Source organism: Ptychodera flava, chromosome 14 (assembly GCF_041260155.1).
Source record: "Ptychodera flava strain L36383 chromosome 14, AS_Pfla_20210202, whole genome shotgun sequence".
Lineage (NCBI taxonomy): Eukaryota > Metazoa > Hemichordata > Enteropneusta > Ptychoderidae > Ptychodera > Ptychodera flava.
This window is the reverse complement of record NC_091941.1, coordinates 15,465,063-15,481,982: the sequence shown is the minus strand read 5'-3', so window position 1 is coordinate 15,481,982 and position 16,920 is coordinate 15,465,063. Positions and strand designations below refer to the sequence as shown.

The window sequence follows — 16,920 nt, the reverse complement described above, 5'->3', positions numbered from 1 at the left end:
GAGCATTGAGAAAAATATCGAATCACAGGAAATGTACGTAATTGAAGCCGCACCGGGACTTCAGTGTGTGATCCCAGGGGTCCCTCAAAAATGTTTCTAATACAAGCTGCGGCTTCAATTGGGAATTTTACGGTATTGACTTGTTCACAGATATTGACTTGTTCACAGATATTGACCTCATTCACAGATATTGACCTCATTCACAGATATTGACCTCATTCACAGATATTGACCTTATTCTCAGATAAATATGAATGTGAGGGTAGGAGATGACAGGGCACGGCTGAATCTTACAATCAAATTGATAAGCTTGCCCAAGTATTTCACCACTATGGTTGAATATTTCATAGACAGCCCTGTTTCATCAAGATGGGTGTTCAGGGATGTGTTCCGTTGACACCGAGGAATCATATTTGGTTGTGGTGAATGCAAGGTTGAAGAACATATCTGTCCTTTACACTGACTCCAAAGTTTAACACGGAAAAAGAGGATGTATACAGACAGGATACAGCCGTCCCCTGATGAAAGTCCTGTATTTGCACTGATATCTGCTACTCATATTAACCCTTTGAGCACCAAAGTCAAATTTTTTCACCTTTATCATATGTATACTAGTCAATATTTTCCTAATTTTTGCTAAAATTTTGATAAAAATATGTAGCCCATGAAATGTGATGTTCACTTGGTCCAAAATTATGAAAAAATGACATAAAAATTTAATAAAATTGGTAAAATGTTGCACCAAAATTTTTGGCGGGAAAAATTACAGCGCCCAAAGGGTTAAAAACTGAATGATGATAATGTCTCATGTATCGTATGGCTGTACTAAAAGTAGTCATCTTAGAAAGAGGTTGATCTTCATGTTCTGTTCAGGTACTACAAGTATAGGTCTGTTATCATTACCATTGTACAGGCCTCCGTTGTACTGATATGCAATGAAAGCAAGCTGTGCCTGTAGTAACACTGCTGCCTTTCACTGTGTGCAGGTCTGTTGAATGACGCCATCGGAATAGTAGTGATGAAACAAGCTTGGGTAGTGGTTAGGCCAAAAAAAAAATTGATTTGTTCCTGGTCATTGCATGCATCATTTCAAAGTGTGCGCGTCAACTTTTTTTTTCCTGTTTTTTATTTGCCCTATGGACAAAAAGGCAAAATGTATCAAATTCCACCAAAAATTTAAAAAAAATTGAAAAAAAAAATCGCGCCGCCGCATCATTTTTGGCACACATCAATGACCAGAAACAAACTTATTATTTTTTTTGGCCTTAGCAAACCCACAGTCCCTCCTTTGTGGAGGGACCGTGGCAAACCCAAACACAAAACTGTAGGGATACAGTCTAGTGTATTGTCTCTTCGTCCATGCCCTACCCAAAACTACAAAGCAGACAGACAGATATCTACTAAACCGAAGAAGCTGTCTAAACAAGACAGGTCATACGTATAATTGTAATTTATTAAGGCAGAGCTTTGGTGGATGTGGTCCATACATGAGCAGAGCTGTGAGTGACGTCAAGGGCTTAAATCTTTTTGAGTACCAGCATTTGAAAAATCCCAACGACTCATTCTACTAGGCTTTATCACACAGGATAAGGCCTGATTCCCTTCAATTTAACAAAAGCTACTGCCGGGCGATAAAACATGCAGTGGGCAGAGAGGAGTGTTGTAACAGCAGTACATAGTGCATCACACTCTCAAAACAGTGAATGTACCATTCCTAAGATGAATAGGAGAAAAACTCTGTCTGATTGTAAATTGATATACGGGGGTTGAAAGACATGATTGGGGAGAGTTTTGTACTTTGACTGTCTGGTCAATGTACTGAGGTGGCGAGTCATCGCCCTCCATCAGAGTTCTAATTAAGGTTGAAAGTAGTGCGGAGAGTGGATCAGCCGTACTTTTGTTGCCTGCAATCCACCATGAACTGTGTTACACTGCATTTGCTTTGCTGACCATGTTACATTCTGATACTTGAATAAATCCTTCACAGTGCCTTTCATGCAAATTGTGTGTCTTCCTCTTTGGTATTGCATTGCTAGATCTGTAAGTGTGGCCGCCTCTTGTGTCAGATGCACACATGTATTAAACCTTTTCGGAGTTCCTTCACCTGAAATTTCGATTTCCGTTACTGAAAGGAAACTGGAGACGTACAGCATACGTGTGCTCTGTTTTGGACCCCAAAGTCACATGACATACCAGCATCTTTGAATAGCACTTGTCTGGCCTACCAGAAGTGTGATGTATTGGAACACAGTCCCTCTGGGTAGAGGGACTATGATTATAATGGAAAATGTCACCGCTTTATCTACGCAAACTGGTTGTGTGCAAATATCATAGGTGTGGTCCATTGCATTTTTATATCATGCACGGTACAAAAATCAAACAACGTTGTTGAACACAGGTGTCAATTAAGCCTGTCACATTTTTCATGGACTGATGCCAGGTAATAAGGACCAGAGGTGTATTTCATACCTGTTTTCCAGCGTAATAGTTCAACCTTCCTGTTGTGGTCTATTGTCTGAAAGGCCATACCACTTGAACTTCAGGGGTGTACAGGTTCCTTTGTAACGCACATTAGATTTTGTGTTCATTGCTCAAACAGAAAAAATGAATTTCTTCATGAATGTTTGTGTATCTTCACTATTGAAAATTGATGGATTAGACCATTACATGGCAAACATGGGTGAAACTGAAATCGGTTGACTTTCACAGCGATAAATATGTATATTCGTAATATCCCATGTTACTTTTTCCGTATCACTGTCCTTGCTGTGCATACATGCTGAATAATCAGAGCATCCACTTCATTACTCAAATTTTTTTGTTTTCTTTCAGTGTCGTGCATTACAGAAGCGGCTGACATTTGCTGACAAGGGTAAGGAGAAAGTGCAAGCAGAGTTAGTGACATCAGGTCAACAAATTGCACAATTACAGGTAAATTGCATTCACCAATTCCTTTCCCAGCTATTTGAATCCCTTTCCCATATCTTGAAAACCCTCCATCGTCTCAATATAACCGTTCTTGAAGTCAAAGCTGGTTAACAGAACATGGTTGCACAATGTTTTCTACATTTTGCTCTTTCAAACACTTTACATGTGCATACATATTTCTGAGATTCTGGTAGTTTGTGGTCCTACCTGACTTACAAACTATTTCATGAGAATCACATGCTTTTTGACCTTCAGAAATGATGTCCCTACTTAAAAAAACAAATCTTATACCCATGAAATTTATGATGTAAGGTATGTCAACTCCAGTTTCCAAAATCGAAACACCACAAAGTCATCCAGATTCCAGCAAATGAGAAATTTCGTATCACAGTTGCAAGCTCTTCCAAAATATCATAAATGTGACTGCAGGATAGTTTATTGTTTAATGATAGCTGTCTCCAAGTCCACAACCAAAGCTATTTTAAAGGGGGCAGGGGGAGAGAGAGGGAGCATTGCCTACTGAGTTGAATCACCAACAGTAACCCTTTGACCCCCATTTCCCTGTATAGAGGACCAGCTTTTCCATAGAAAACAACAGAATCGAGACAAACCATGGCATTGAAAGGGTAGAGGCAGCTGTTAGATCATACTGAGTTACCTTCACTTGAACTCTCTGTGCTGTGGCAGAAAACAATAGTCAGTACTTCAAAGGCATCAACCTCTTCTGACCTGAAGGTGACCCTTCAAAGCTGTATTATTTTACTTTCATTGTGATTAACTGGAACACCGCTCATCATAATATGCTCACTAAAATAAAAACACCCCTTTGGATCAGGTCAGGTAGAAATTTCCCAGTCTAGAAAACATTCCTCATAGATGTTATTATGTTTAAGAACAAGAACTGCCAAAGTTGTACCATAATAAACACAACCCTAGACAACGTGTATAATTAAAGACGACAAGAGAATTATGGTGGTAGCATACACTGAGTGGAAAGATAAAACAAATAGAAAGTTCAGTAATTCACTTTTCTCTTGTACAGTGCGACTTTTGACGTAGACACAAATTTAGAAAAAAAACCTAATCTCATTTTTTATGTGCATGATCTTAATGAATAAAGCATGTACTGTTACCCAAACAAAACATCTTGGTGATAACAAGTAAGAAAGTAGGATTAGTCAAAAAGCACTGATCGTGATTTCAGGTTTGTTACTAAATATAGCTGCACACACGCGACACTGGACACTAAATTTGGACAAATTTTGTTGTGGCATGCGTGACTGTTATTGCAACTTGTAGTCTGAGTCAAAAATTAGTGTGACTTTTAGTATCCATTGTAACACTAGTAGGTTTACTTTTTGTCGGTCTTGTAGAAAATGCAGACGAAATTTATTCTTGCATATTAATGAAAGAAATATGACCTCATTTGCAATCAGCGCTATTGTATATACTTGTACATCGAGAGTACCATTTTAGATAAACTTGGCAATCATTTATTCAAAATATGTCAACTTTTCATTCTGATACATATGATTTTAGAGGCTAATGTAAATTGTTTATTCAGAAAGGAATAAAGTTCAAATAATCAAGGAAATTGATACAAGCTTAGCATTTTTCACTTCTCACCATTGTCACTGTTGATGATTTTAACAGGATGAGTTAAAGACGACAACTAGCAACTACAAATCACAGCTCCATGTGATGAGTGATCACCTGTGCAGCATGAACGAACAGCTTACCGCACAGAAAGATGAAATTGATGCGCTGAAAATGACAACAACGGCCAAGGTAAGTTGAGCCGTGGACACCTCAGAGAGATGAAGGTGACGTTTTGAAAATGACCCAAGCTAAATATGAATGAGAATTGTTAGCTTTATAAAACGATGAAATTGATGCTTTGAAAATGACAGCAACAGCCAGGGTAAGTGTGATTCTGACTTGGAAGTGTTGACATCTTGGAAAGATGAAGTTGACACTTTGAAATGGCCCAAGCTAAGGATGAATGAGAATTGTTATCTTCAAAAGACAAAATTGATACATTGTAAACAACAGCCCATAGTTCAACAGGTAACAAAGAAAGCATCAATGTAAATGAGTAATCTGTGTACTGTTTAAAGGGAAACAGTTGTCAGAACTGCGCCTGTGCGAGTTTCCTGTTTACAAACAATGTATTTCGTGCACGATATCTAGATGCACCTCATCATAGCTGCAACATTTAAATTATACTATGTAGATTATGACAGACATGTTTTAACTTTCATCAATCACCATCGCACCTTGGATACAGTGTTGCCATTGGTCGTATAGGTCCCATTTGAGCACAGTTCTGACAACTGTATCCCTTTAAGGTAAGCAAAGACCAGAGCTGTTCATTCAAGTGCTTGTACGTAATGTCTTGCAGAAATTTTAATCAACAATTTGTTCTCATTGCAGCCTTCAAACAAGAAAGGAAGAAACAAGTGACACAGAGATCCTAATTATGAGAACTAAATGATGAAGCCATTGATGTGATGGCAAACCTATGAACAATTTTGTTTTGCTCCGCACATGAAATGTTATCACTATAGTCAGCCCATACTTGATGTACCTAATCAGCAATATACCTCACGTGTAAGGTGAAGAGAGCAAAAAGAGAACATGGACGAATATTGGTCAACACTTTGCATCAATAAATATAACGGGACAGCTGATTGGCTGTCCTGATCAACTTTTTGATTGATTAGCGAATCACAGTGGCTGTTCTTTCACATGGTCAATGTGTACATGCAAGACAACATTGGAATTCTCTTCCTTTCAAAGATCATGATGTTTCTGGTTTCTAGTGATAAGGAAACTGATTTTAAATGAAACGATATGTAGTTTAGGCTCCTTTATCTAATCATGCTTTTATATATTTCAATGTTGACCTATTTATCATCCATTCTATATGGACATTCCTTTGTGTAGTACATGCAGTAACAAAATTTTGTGTTTTCTTGTCAGGAAAATTTCCAAAGTCAGGCTGTGAATATCATGTACCGAGATGTTCTTTGCCAGCAATTTCTGATGTCGTTGACACCATTGAGAATAATTGTAATAACAGCAATGAACTGCTTTTTCATATCCAATCTGATCTATAAATTCAAAAAATCAGGATTGATATTTTGTTCCAAGCATTTTCATCGGACAGTAGCCAGTGTTGTCAGGTATAGTTAGAGCCAATTGCAATTACCAACGGGGCTCCCCACACATTTTTTGTTTGGGGTTTCTTGTGTAAAACTAAACGTGTTCATCAAATATACCAAATATTACTGATGAGTGTTATTGCTTACAGCACTCTGTTGATATGGCAAACTGTAAGACATGTAGCCTATTTAGCAACTGGATAGGTCCTGCAGAGACAATAAAACAATGTACAAACAGCAGACATATGTACAGTGCTTTATTTGAATTCAGTGGAAGGACACATCCAACAGTCTTCTAGGGTCTGCAGTGGCAAGCCATGATGCAAACACATGAATGTTTGAATGACATGGAATTTTTGAGCTGCGAAGGCGATTTCTCCCGTGCACCAAGAGAACAATGAGGCATTAAAGTATTCAGCCTATGTAGCAAAAAATGAGGGAATATGTACATTGCCGTAAATAGATACAATCTACTAATCAGCTATAACCATCTATTTCCAGGGTCTTGATAAAACCTCAGTTACTGCGCATTGGCTCAATTACGAATGTCATTGAACAGCGCCCTCATACACTGTACACCAGCAAGTACAGTGGGTGGACTTGATTGGAGCGCCCTGGTTGACCTGACTGGAGTGTGACTGGTTTTTACTGTCACATGGTCGGGGTCATCCGGAGGATTCTCCAATCAAGTGGCCGCCATATTGTATTCGTCTGCCCCCGACCAAAATCAATCAGGTTAGTCAGGGATCCCCAAATAGATGTGCGCGCAATCCCCGAACCAATCAAGGGCAAACTTAGTTGGCCTGGGTGCACCGGTCTACACCGGTCGTCCCAATCAAGTCCATCCAGTATGTCAGGGTGAATGTAGATACTTCTGTTGATCAGATTACTTCTATTTATTTCACTGAAGATGCAGATAATGTCCAGGTTTCATACAAAGCTGTACATTGGCAGCCATATATTTGAGGGTGATGCATCCTTTGTTATTTCTTCACTCCAATTTACCAGTGCTTGTACAGGTGTGGTGATTAGCAGTCACACATCTTTAGGTGAGAACAATAACAGTTGTTTGAAACTGAAACCATGAAAATAGCATGAAAAAGATTCCCGGACTACACTTTACAATTGTATCCTGTATGTGAAGTGGTCTTTTGAATCTTTGAGGTGGGTAATTGCCTTTGATCTGTAAGTACAATTTGCAATGTGCCTGTGAGGTGATGACATTTATGATAGAAAAGGGGTGTTCAAGTATCAACTGGAGGAACAACTTGAGATGCAGTGCCACTCATGAATTCCAAAAGGACATATTTAGAGCAAAAATGAACACTATCTCCTGTAATCTGTGCTGTATGTTGATTGTGTACTAGAAAAAAAAAGACGTTTTCTGTTTTTTCATTGAAGTCATTTGCTTAGGTAGGTCTTCTTGAACAAAATTTCACACCAACAGAAAAAAATTGTGCCAAAAGGTTCTTTTAGAGTTCCCAACTTGTGTGCCTTTACACACAGGAGCCTTAGAACAGAAAGAAATTCAGCCCTTATTTGGTAGAGGGCGCCATTTATGGTGCAGTTGCCATGTTAATATATAAATATAAAATATCTATGAGCAAAAATGGGAAAATGACCATGTAATGAATGTATAGAATGATACCAATGTCAATTTTTTATAAGATCTGCTGAGTCAGCCCTGTAATAGCTCTGGCATAGGTTTTTAATTAAACAAAGAAACATCGTCTCCATTTACCTTGAAATCAAGCATGGCGACACCAGTTTTTACCTGTAAGTACATTTTCCAACACTCTTTCACCATGCCTTTTCTGAAGGATTCAAGAAAATGAGCATATTGTAATGGCATTTTGTAGCATTCCTACATGCCGGCCAATGGAATGTGCTAGGGCTGTGTTTCCCATGGGTATTACACCACCTTTAATCATGCAACTACAACAGTCTTCATTTACCAAAACAACACAGGGAAAAGTAGTGTAAAATTCTCACCTGTGACCACAATGCAATCATCCAAAACACGATATCGATAATAGCATTTCATTTCTTTCAAAGACATGAGAATCTTTTATTCCTTCTGATGACAAAGCCATTAATGTTGCAAAATTCTATTAAATCATACCATCTGTGTATTCAACTTTCTAATGATAATTTATATATATTTCTCCCCTGTCTTTACACAACAATACAATATCAATCCATAGGTTACCTCGAATTCTGTTTAGAAACTGTCATTTTTATTGTAACCATTTCCATCAGGATCTCACTCATTTCTTAAAATATGCAAATAAGGATTGGTCATGATTTTATTTGTTCAATTTTGTTCCTTCTTTTTCTTATTTGATCAAAAGCAACACAAGTTTTCTTTCAATTCAAAAAGATGGAAGTCCCAGGACTCTCTTGATTAGGCCAGGAGGAATAATTAATTGCTCCTCATTTTTTTTTTTTTAAATTGCACAGTACAGTGTTGTGAGATCATTGTGTAAAATGTGTCAGGACAGTGATAAAGAGGCTAAAACATAGAGTTAAAGTAAAAAAAACTGCTTTCATGTGATAGATCCCACCTCGATGATTTAAAGAGGGTATACATGTACTGCGATTGTTTTATTCTTAAGGCGTTTTTGTAAGGCATATTTTGAAAAAAAATTTTCAGTTTTTCTTCCGGGAGCACATGGAAATTCTCAGAATTTATTCCCTCAACACTGGCTCTGTATGTAATTCGTTTTTTATTTTTTTATTTATCCAAAGTAAAGTGCAAGAAAAGACTCCATGGGATTTGGTGATGGAAACAGGTGCAAATTACCAATACAAAATCACCCCCCCCCCCCCCCCAGGTCTCTATTGTTATGGACAGCTTGAAAATTTTAGACCCCCAAGTTATCGGTAACGATGTAACTAGTCAGGATTTTGTCAGTTCTTAAAAAAGAATAACACAAAATTTTGGCAGCTTTGCCGAAAACAAATCAGAGGAACAATTTTTCCCTCAGACCTAAGGGACTGGGCAAATATTATGGGGAAGAGCCGGTGTTTGTTTGTTTGTTTTTTGGTTTTTTTGGTTTTTTTTTATTTTTTTTTTGGAGGGGGGTTGGTCGCCATTTTTCGAGCAAGTATTTTTGAAGGGTCAGTAAATTTCATGTATGCCTTTGGGGAGGGGCACCACTGTTTGCACAACTATAAGAAGGCAAGATGCAGCTGATAGAGTGCTTCATTCAAAAATACTAAATCATAATACATGAAATTTATTGGCAAAATATCAACAATTTTCCCCTACAATACAAGGCATATCTGTACATTTATATATGTCTGATAATTATATAAATGTACTCATGGTTGAGAGGTAAAAAGTGCATGTGTGTACAAGAAATTCAATTTTTGGATTTCATGGAAAATGATGATTCTACATGGTGTTCTATGAAAAACTATGAACAATTTTTTCCCCATATTAAATTAGCAATATCCATGCATAATTTAACATTTTGCTAATTGATATAAATGTAGTTGATCAGAATAGGGTGGTTACAAGTGCATACTCATGTGTACATGAAAATTGTGATTTTGGAATTTCACAGAAAATGTTGACTGTACATGAGAAAACTGTGAATAATTTTTTTGCAATGCAAAACTAGCTAAATATGTGCTTTTATAAATGTTTGACTATTGATATGAATGTATGTGATTAGAATAGGGTATTTGAAAGTGCAGATGTCAACAATAGATATGATATTGGCATTTCACCCAAAAATATTCACCGCGGCTTCTCATGTTAGTCTAGGGGTAAACTATTAAGCATTTTTCCCTACAAAACTTTCTTTATCTGTGCATTTATATTTAAATGTTGTTAAATATTGACTTTTAGGCTGTAATAAGTTTCTTGATAAACAATAATAGTGCTCTCTGTACAATTACATGCCAAACTATAAATGAAGGTAACCATTACACTGAGCTATTGTCCCGTTTGATTTTGAATAAGCATGATTGTACTTCAAGTAGTTGACATAATTATTTGTTATGAAATGTGATATTTTTCATCGAATTAGTTGAAACCTTGCATAAAAGTTATTATTTGTAAAGGTTAAAAATGTATTCATCGAAAGTTCAAAGGTCAAATGAGAATTTATATGCAGTGTATGTCAATTAAGATATTGATATGGACTGTGACACGCAGGGGGGGGGTCACTTTTCTGTGCATGAAAATTGGGGAGGGTTACTGGTTTTCCTGCAAACATTTTTGAAGGGTCACTATTTTTCGCGCAGCGTCATTTTGAACCCCCCCCCTTATAATTTCTCTCCAGTCCCTAAACCTGTGAACTAGATCGTCAAAGTAAACATCGCCCTCTATATCTATGCCCCTGGAAAGGCTGAAACACGCTGTGTAACAACTTTAGGGCTTCAGAGACTTCTACTCCATATTCATGTTGTCTGCCACGGCGTCGACACTAAGAACACTTTCACGTTCGTTCTTCACCGCTTCAGCTCTGAAAATGCCCGTCAAGGTAAAGTTATGTCGGAATAATTGCAATTTTGTTCATTTCGCAGCATGCCATGGCGATTTTCTAGGGGAAAGTTCGCACAACGCGAGTGTATTCCAGTCAGTCGTTTCCATTTTTTTCGCCCGCAAAGTCACTTCCTTGTCACATGGAGGCAGGGGTGGGGGTGTGTGTGCGCCATGTGAGAAAGCCGTGTCCAGACAAGGTTGACGACTGCCGTGGCTGTGTGAGTGTAGGAAACTGGTGTGTCGTACTTCCGGATCGTACATTTTTAATGTGTGGGGACCATGCGACCAGAGTCTGATAACATTCAACTTTGCGACACACTTTCATGTAGTTAGTATTTTATGCTGTCCTTGAACAGTAATACATTGGGATATTACCGGGGCTGCGTTGGTCGTCCAACCAACAGGCCATAAATCACGTCACCCAGTTCGCAGCCTGCTGGGCTGACGTTTTCATTTGTATCAACAACAGTCCTATAAAAATTAACTGTAGTCTACAGTGCAAAAAAAGGGTATAGGAATTGCAGGAGCCATCGGCCGCGGCCTGTTTAATTCAGTCTTGTTACACCAAGTGCGGTACTGACCGAAAGTGCAGCATAATGACAAATGGCAACCAATACTACTACATCCGGACATCCTGGAATCAGTGTAGCTTGTTAAACAGAAAGTGAAACCGCAGATCAAAAGTCTGATAAATCACGGTGCCTCCACAGGAGGGACCGTGGATAAATGAATCCACCAATCTAGTTCTCTGACGATCGGCAAAAGGCATAATTGACAGGTAGCCTTATTGGCAATGTGATATTGAAGAAGTCACAGGTTCTCATTGTCATGGCACGCACTAAACCTATATTATATATTTGCCATCAACCTTTACACATCAGATATGATGAATTTTGTATTTGGTTTGAGACAGTAGTATTTTGTTTAGAATGGTCAGAAAGATCACTTGAGGTCTCTGCCAGTTGGATGGGGTATTCAGATCAGAACAATAAATCTTCAGGCCTAAATAGGCATTTGACAGTGGCTTAAACAATTTGTTAAATCCTGGATATTTTGAGGTGAAATTTGAACACAATACAACTGTTGTAAAATGGATAACATAGTAAGTGTTATAAATATATACATACATGTAAATACATATGGTCCATAATCTGTCATTTATTGCTACTATGTTTGGGATTTGTCACATGGCATTGTGACCTTTGATACAGTGTATCATTATTCACTCTCCACAAACAGCCAATTCAATACTGTTAACCATGATTTCTTTCCAACTGCACGTGATCAACTCCAGGTTGGTGACAAACTGCCGAGTGTGGTTCTCCATGAAGGCACTCCACACGATACAGTGAACATTGCGGAGCTGTTTGCTGGCAAAAAAGGAGTCATATTTTCTGTGCCCGGTGCATTTACTCCTGGATGCTCCAAGGTAAACTATTGTCTTACTTTGCATGCATGTCCCATCGGGTGTGCAAAGAGATTTATTGATAACTATTGAATTGGGAGGGAGGTCCAGAATTCCTCATTTTATTTCCTTTATCACAGTGTGATCTAGATCTAGGTGCAGTCCCAAGTCTTCTTTGGCTACATAAAAATATTTCCATTTCCAGTAACCTTAGAAATCTAGAAAAACCTGCTGACCATAGATGTTTATAAACATTTTCAAAAAATTTCAAGTAAATTCTCTAAAGTTTACCATGTTTTATGGCGCTAAGCCAACAACAAGAAATTTTTTTTAAAAATTTCCCCTGGCATACCTACCCTATTATGTTGCCTGAAACATTTTTTATTTGGCCTTATTTGAAAGGTACAATGTTTATTTATGTTTATTTATATTTTAGCAGAAGCAGTCTTGTCAATCCTGAACACCCAATATCAAAGTTTGTCAGCTGAGGCTTACATATTGTTGTTTAATAGCGTAGACCAGGTTTTAAATTGCCAATATAGTCCTATCTGATTTTCTCCACTGCAATGACACACTGAACAAGACAGAAACAAAAAATATTATTCCTCTTAAGTTTCTTGACAAGACCACAGAGGCAGTTACCTGTTACCTTTTTTGCTGCAAATACACTGAGTATTGTGCCAATATTACAAGAACACACCTTTGAGGTTCCAGATTAAATTCATGATGGAAAAGAGCATCAATATGTCTGTGTTTGTAGTAAATATTGCCACTTAATCTTGCAGACACATCTACCAGGCTACATTGCAGACTTTGACAAAATCAAAGCCAAGGGTGTTGATATCATTGCATGTGTGTCGGTCAACGATGCCTTCGTGATGGCGTCTTGGGGAGAAGCTCATGGAGCCAAAGACAAGGTAAGATATCATCAGATTTTCTTCAAGTCAGTTGTAGGGCTTCCGGGAAAAGTCATCCTGGTGTTAAAAATATTAAACAGACTCGGGAAGAATTGTCCAGTTTTATAACAGAGACAAGGAATGGTCTTCCTATTAACATTTTAAAAGACAGACTTATTGTAAATTGCTACCGTGTACCTTCATTTTGTCACAACATGTAACATTATTAAACAGCTCTGTTTTGTATTGTGTCTATAAATATATTGGATATCAATTCAATGCAGTTGGTAAGATTTTTAAACAATGTTTATAAATGTAGCAACTTCATGATAAGAAAAATTAGGAAATTGTAACTCACAGATGTAATACAGTTAACTTGAACTGTATACTTGAGAGTATCTAGAATTGTAAGCTTTATGCATAAACTGCAAAGTGAGGTTAAATGTTTAAGTTCAGTCAAAAATTAAAATTACGATCTCAATGCAGGGGTCTCTCTTAGATCTGTAAAATGGGAGGCATGAAACACTAGTGGAAAACCCAGCCTGGAGTAATCAAATGCAAAAACACAGGAAACGACTAAGCTCTGGCATGTGTTTGTTTTTTCAGATCCGTATGCTGGCTGATTATAAAGGTGAACTGGCCAAGGTGAGGTAGAAATTTATGTGCGTCTTTGTAATATTTCATGGATTATCTAGTGACTCTGTGATTCAAAATCTAAACAACGGTGATAAATGTGCACTGGATGATCAGTCTGTTGACATGGCATTATTGTCATGTGAATAGGATTAAAAGAAAAGGGCGGCATGAAAGAAAATTGTGATGTAATTCAAATGAAGTCATGTCTGTTGTTTGCATATAACGTACTACAACACATTTGAATGACAACAGTATGCCTGGCCATTGTCTAAACACGTCATTTGACTGATTTCACACCTTCCACTTTATATGTGCAGGCACTTGATGTCGAGTTGGATGCAGTAGGAATACTTGGCAGTGTCCGCTCTAAACGGTAAGACCATCTTCAAGGAGGAACTTGCGTAGAAAAAAATTTGCAAGTCATCGCAGTGTTGACAACCAAAAAAAAAATTGAGCTGTAGCATATCATACAGAGGTGTTATTGCTATGCAACCACAATTGCCCAGTGAGGAATTCTGTCAAAAAAGCTTACTATGCTGTCATCAATCGTTGGCTGTTATTGGTCAGTTGCATGACTGAGACCAGGGTACTTTCAATTTGTCTGGGTCATATGTCACCTTATTACCATTTCGTGAAAGGTAGTGTAATGTGATTCAATCAATGTTTTTTTCAGGGTATGTGAAATACGGAAAATCTTTGTCATTTGTGCGATACTCATTGTATTGAATGATATTTTGGTGATTTGGTTGACTATTATGGTATAGCATATGATATACTGTTATTTCAGAGTCTTTCTTTGTCGATTTTTTTTAAAAGTCTAAATGTACTGCTTTGTGAAGTGCTTGCAGTGACCTCATCGAGTAAGGTGAATATTTATCACTATTTCAGGTTTTCAATGGTGGTCGAAGATGGTGTCGTGAAAGCTTTCAATCTGGAACCAGATGGTACCGGTCTTACTTGCAGTCTGTCCAATGACATCCTAAAACAATTGTAAAATACTGGACAGTGTGCCATGTGCCTCGTTTATTGCCATGGGAATGGGTATACAACTGAATTGCTGAGAATTTGTGTTCGATTTTTTTGAAATTTTAGTGTCCAATATATAGGTATGTGCACGTAATAACTGTAAGTTTGAAATTGCCTCAACTTGCTTTAAAGAATGTTATTAAAGTACACTGTTTTTTGTCGATTTTTGTTTCATTTTTTGTATGAGATGCTGAATTCTCAGCTGGCGCTTGAGATTTCATCATGATGACATCAGGCTGTCAGACCAGCAACTCCATCTGCGTTCAGCTGCCATGATTTTCCAAAACTTTGTGTTTTAAACCCCACCCCACTCCATCCCAGCACTCTGGAACGCTCAACATGAATAACCTCTTGCATTTTACAGCACAATTACAAACTCTCCTTGATTGTATTTCATGTGGGTTAATATTAGATTTTCATGTGTATGAAAAAAATTATCAACTGATAAATAATCATTGGAGTAAAAACACTTAAATTTCGATACAAGGACAAACCAGTTAAGTTTGCTTATGAAAGCAACGAACAGCTTATGCGCACAAGTTCATTTACTGAAATTTGTCAAGTCACAGTGCTGTGATTACTTTTGCTGTAGTTTTGATGAACATTTTGACTTGTCAAAATTTCTGAGTCCAACACTTATCAGTATTAGTGCTTATCATGTGTGAATATGAAGGCGTTAGTGGAATCCCATACAGTACAATGCAACCTTTCCTTCCAACGCATTCTGGGAATTGCATTTAGATGGCACTTCCTCATTATTTTTCACGTTGTCTTTCATGTTTTTTATGTATTTTTCTGATTTTACTTTAACTTAAGATGCATTCTGATATCGCACTTCCCATTGTAGAATATGGCATGGTCTATTATTAAAGTCTGAAAAATCATCATTTGTTGTGTGTGATTTGAAAGATACACGATTATCCGGAATCTCACAGAATTAAATATATTCACAGCACGTGCCATTTTTAAACACTGTTATTTTAATAAATGTCATTAAAGCAATACAAAACTTACTCCAAACTAAAAAAAATTTTCCAATCTTAATTCTCACAAAGTACCCATAGATTCAACTGTTCAATTCCATTTACGTCAGCCATCAGGTGTATATTACATTTACATGCAACACATCAAATACGATTTCAAACTCTCCTGCAAATTAAGATATTTCACCAAGATGGCTGGTAATTCCCAGTTTAATCAGACTAGAGTAAATTTGTTTAGTTACCAGTTGTTGTAGCTAGCCTTGAAATACCCACCTCACTATGCATATCCATAATGCCATGCCATGGTATAGGTAGATTGCCAGCTATAGACCAACCTGCATGCTGTCCATGTTGACAATAATACATTTATTCTGATCTTCACCAGATACACTTGAATCCTGGTAAATTTGGTCATTTACAGTGGCAAAATTTACATTCCACAGTGTTTTCTCTGCATGTTCAATGAATGGGGCAAATTCTGCCCCATTCATCAAAATTAGGGGGCAGACTTGACATTTAAGGGGCAGAAACAACAGCTAATTCACAGCTAGCTAGGTCACTACACTATGCGCTTGGGTCATCATCATATGGGTGTATTTGCTTGCTGTGTTTTGTGCGCGATTTTCGCACTGTCAGTAACTTTTAAAGGGCAGAAAATGGCTCGTTTTGCACAATTGTGCAGTCAAGAGAAAACCCTGATTACATTTTAATTTCAAATCAAAATAAATTGACTGACTGAAAGCATGCAGCCACATGTTATCCTGGATGAAGAAGTCTTATGAAATGTCATAATCTATTGGCATGCCTACAGCCTAAAAGTAATTTTCCCTTACATTTCATGGGCTATACTCCAGGAATCCAAAAAAGGCCGCCTTGCATGGGGGGACGACTTAATAATTGGAATATCTTTAACTACTGGTATAACTACTGGTATAACTCTGCCAGTGTGCAGGTACTATCCGAGGAGCTGGTACATGCTGATTACTAATAAGAATCCATTTCTTAGAAATTCTCATGGTGGTGCATCACAATCAGCTGCCTGACCACATATTCCTCATCCAATCCGAAGCCTACATTGATGTCAAAAATTCATTGCACAAACAAGATCAGGTGATGTTGAGTCAGTCAATGAGCAGTTCAGAGAAAACTGTACCATCCATGGGCCATTCAGTGTGTACAGGCTGATGTCAACATCGATATCCCAAAGTTGCATGTGTGCGAATTGGTGTGCGGAATCAAGAGCACTACATCCCCTGAAAATTATGTCCATCTCAATTATTACAAAGTCAATGGGGTTGTTAATTTCTATGTATTTTGTCCATAAATAATGACTGACTTGCAATGTAAAAGCTAGAACATTTCTACTAGTGGTTTTTCTAGGTCAATT

General features: G+C 37.6%; 2 protein-coding genes across 2 annotated transcripts in view; both read left to right on the top strand.

Moving 5' to 3' along the window:
• Positions 1–6,332, top strand: part of LOC139149519 (protein phosphatase 1 regulatory subunit 21-like) — a 41,672-nt gene extending 35,340 nt beyond the window's left edge. Inside the window, exons 16-18 of the mRNA XM_070721310.1 lie at positions 2,833–2,931; positions 4,582–4,716; positions 5,362–6,332. Coding sequence (XP_070577411.1) covers positions 2,833–2,931; positions 4,582–4,716; positions 5,362–5,391 — 264 coding nt within the window. The 3' untranslated portion in view covers positions 5,392–6,332. The remainder of the gene's footprint in view (positions 1–2,832; positions 2,932–4,581; positions 4,717–5,361) is intronic.
• A 4,090-nt stretch (positions 6,333–10,422) lies between these two features.
• Positions 10,423–15,434, top strand: LOC139149524 (peroxiredoxin-5, mitochondrial-like). The gene is made up of 6 exons (XM_070721322.1): positions 10,423–10,585; positions 11,882–12,016; positions 12,778–12,909; positions 13,495–13,533; positions 13,842–13,897; positions 14,413–15,434. The coding sequence occupies exons 1-6, from the start codon at positions 10,505–10,507 to the stop codon at positions 14,516–14,518; spliced, it is 549 nt and encodes a 182-aa protein (XP_070577423.1). The 5' UTR covers positions 10,423–10,504; the 3' UTR covers positions 14,519–15,434.
• The last annotated feature ends 1,486 nt before the right edge of the window (positions 15,435–16,920 follow it).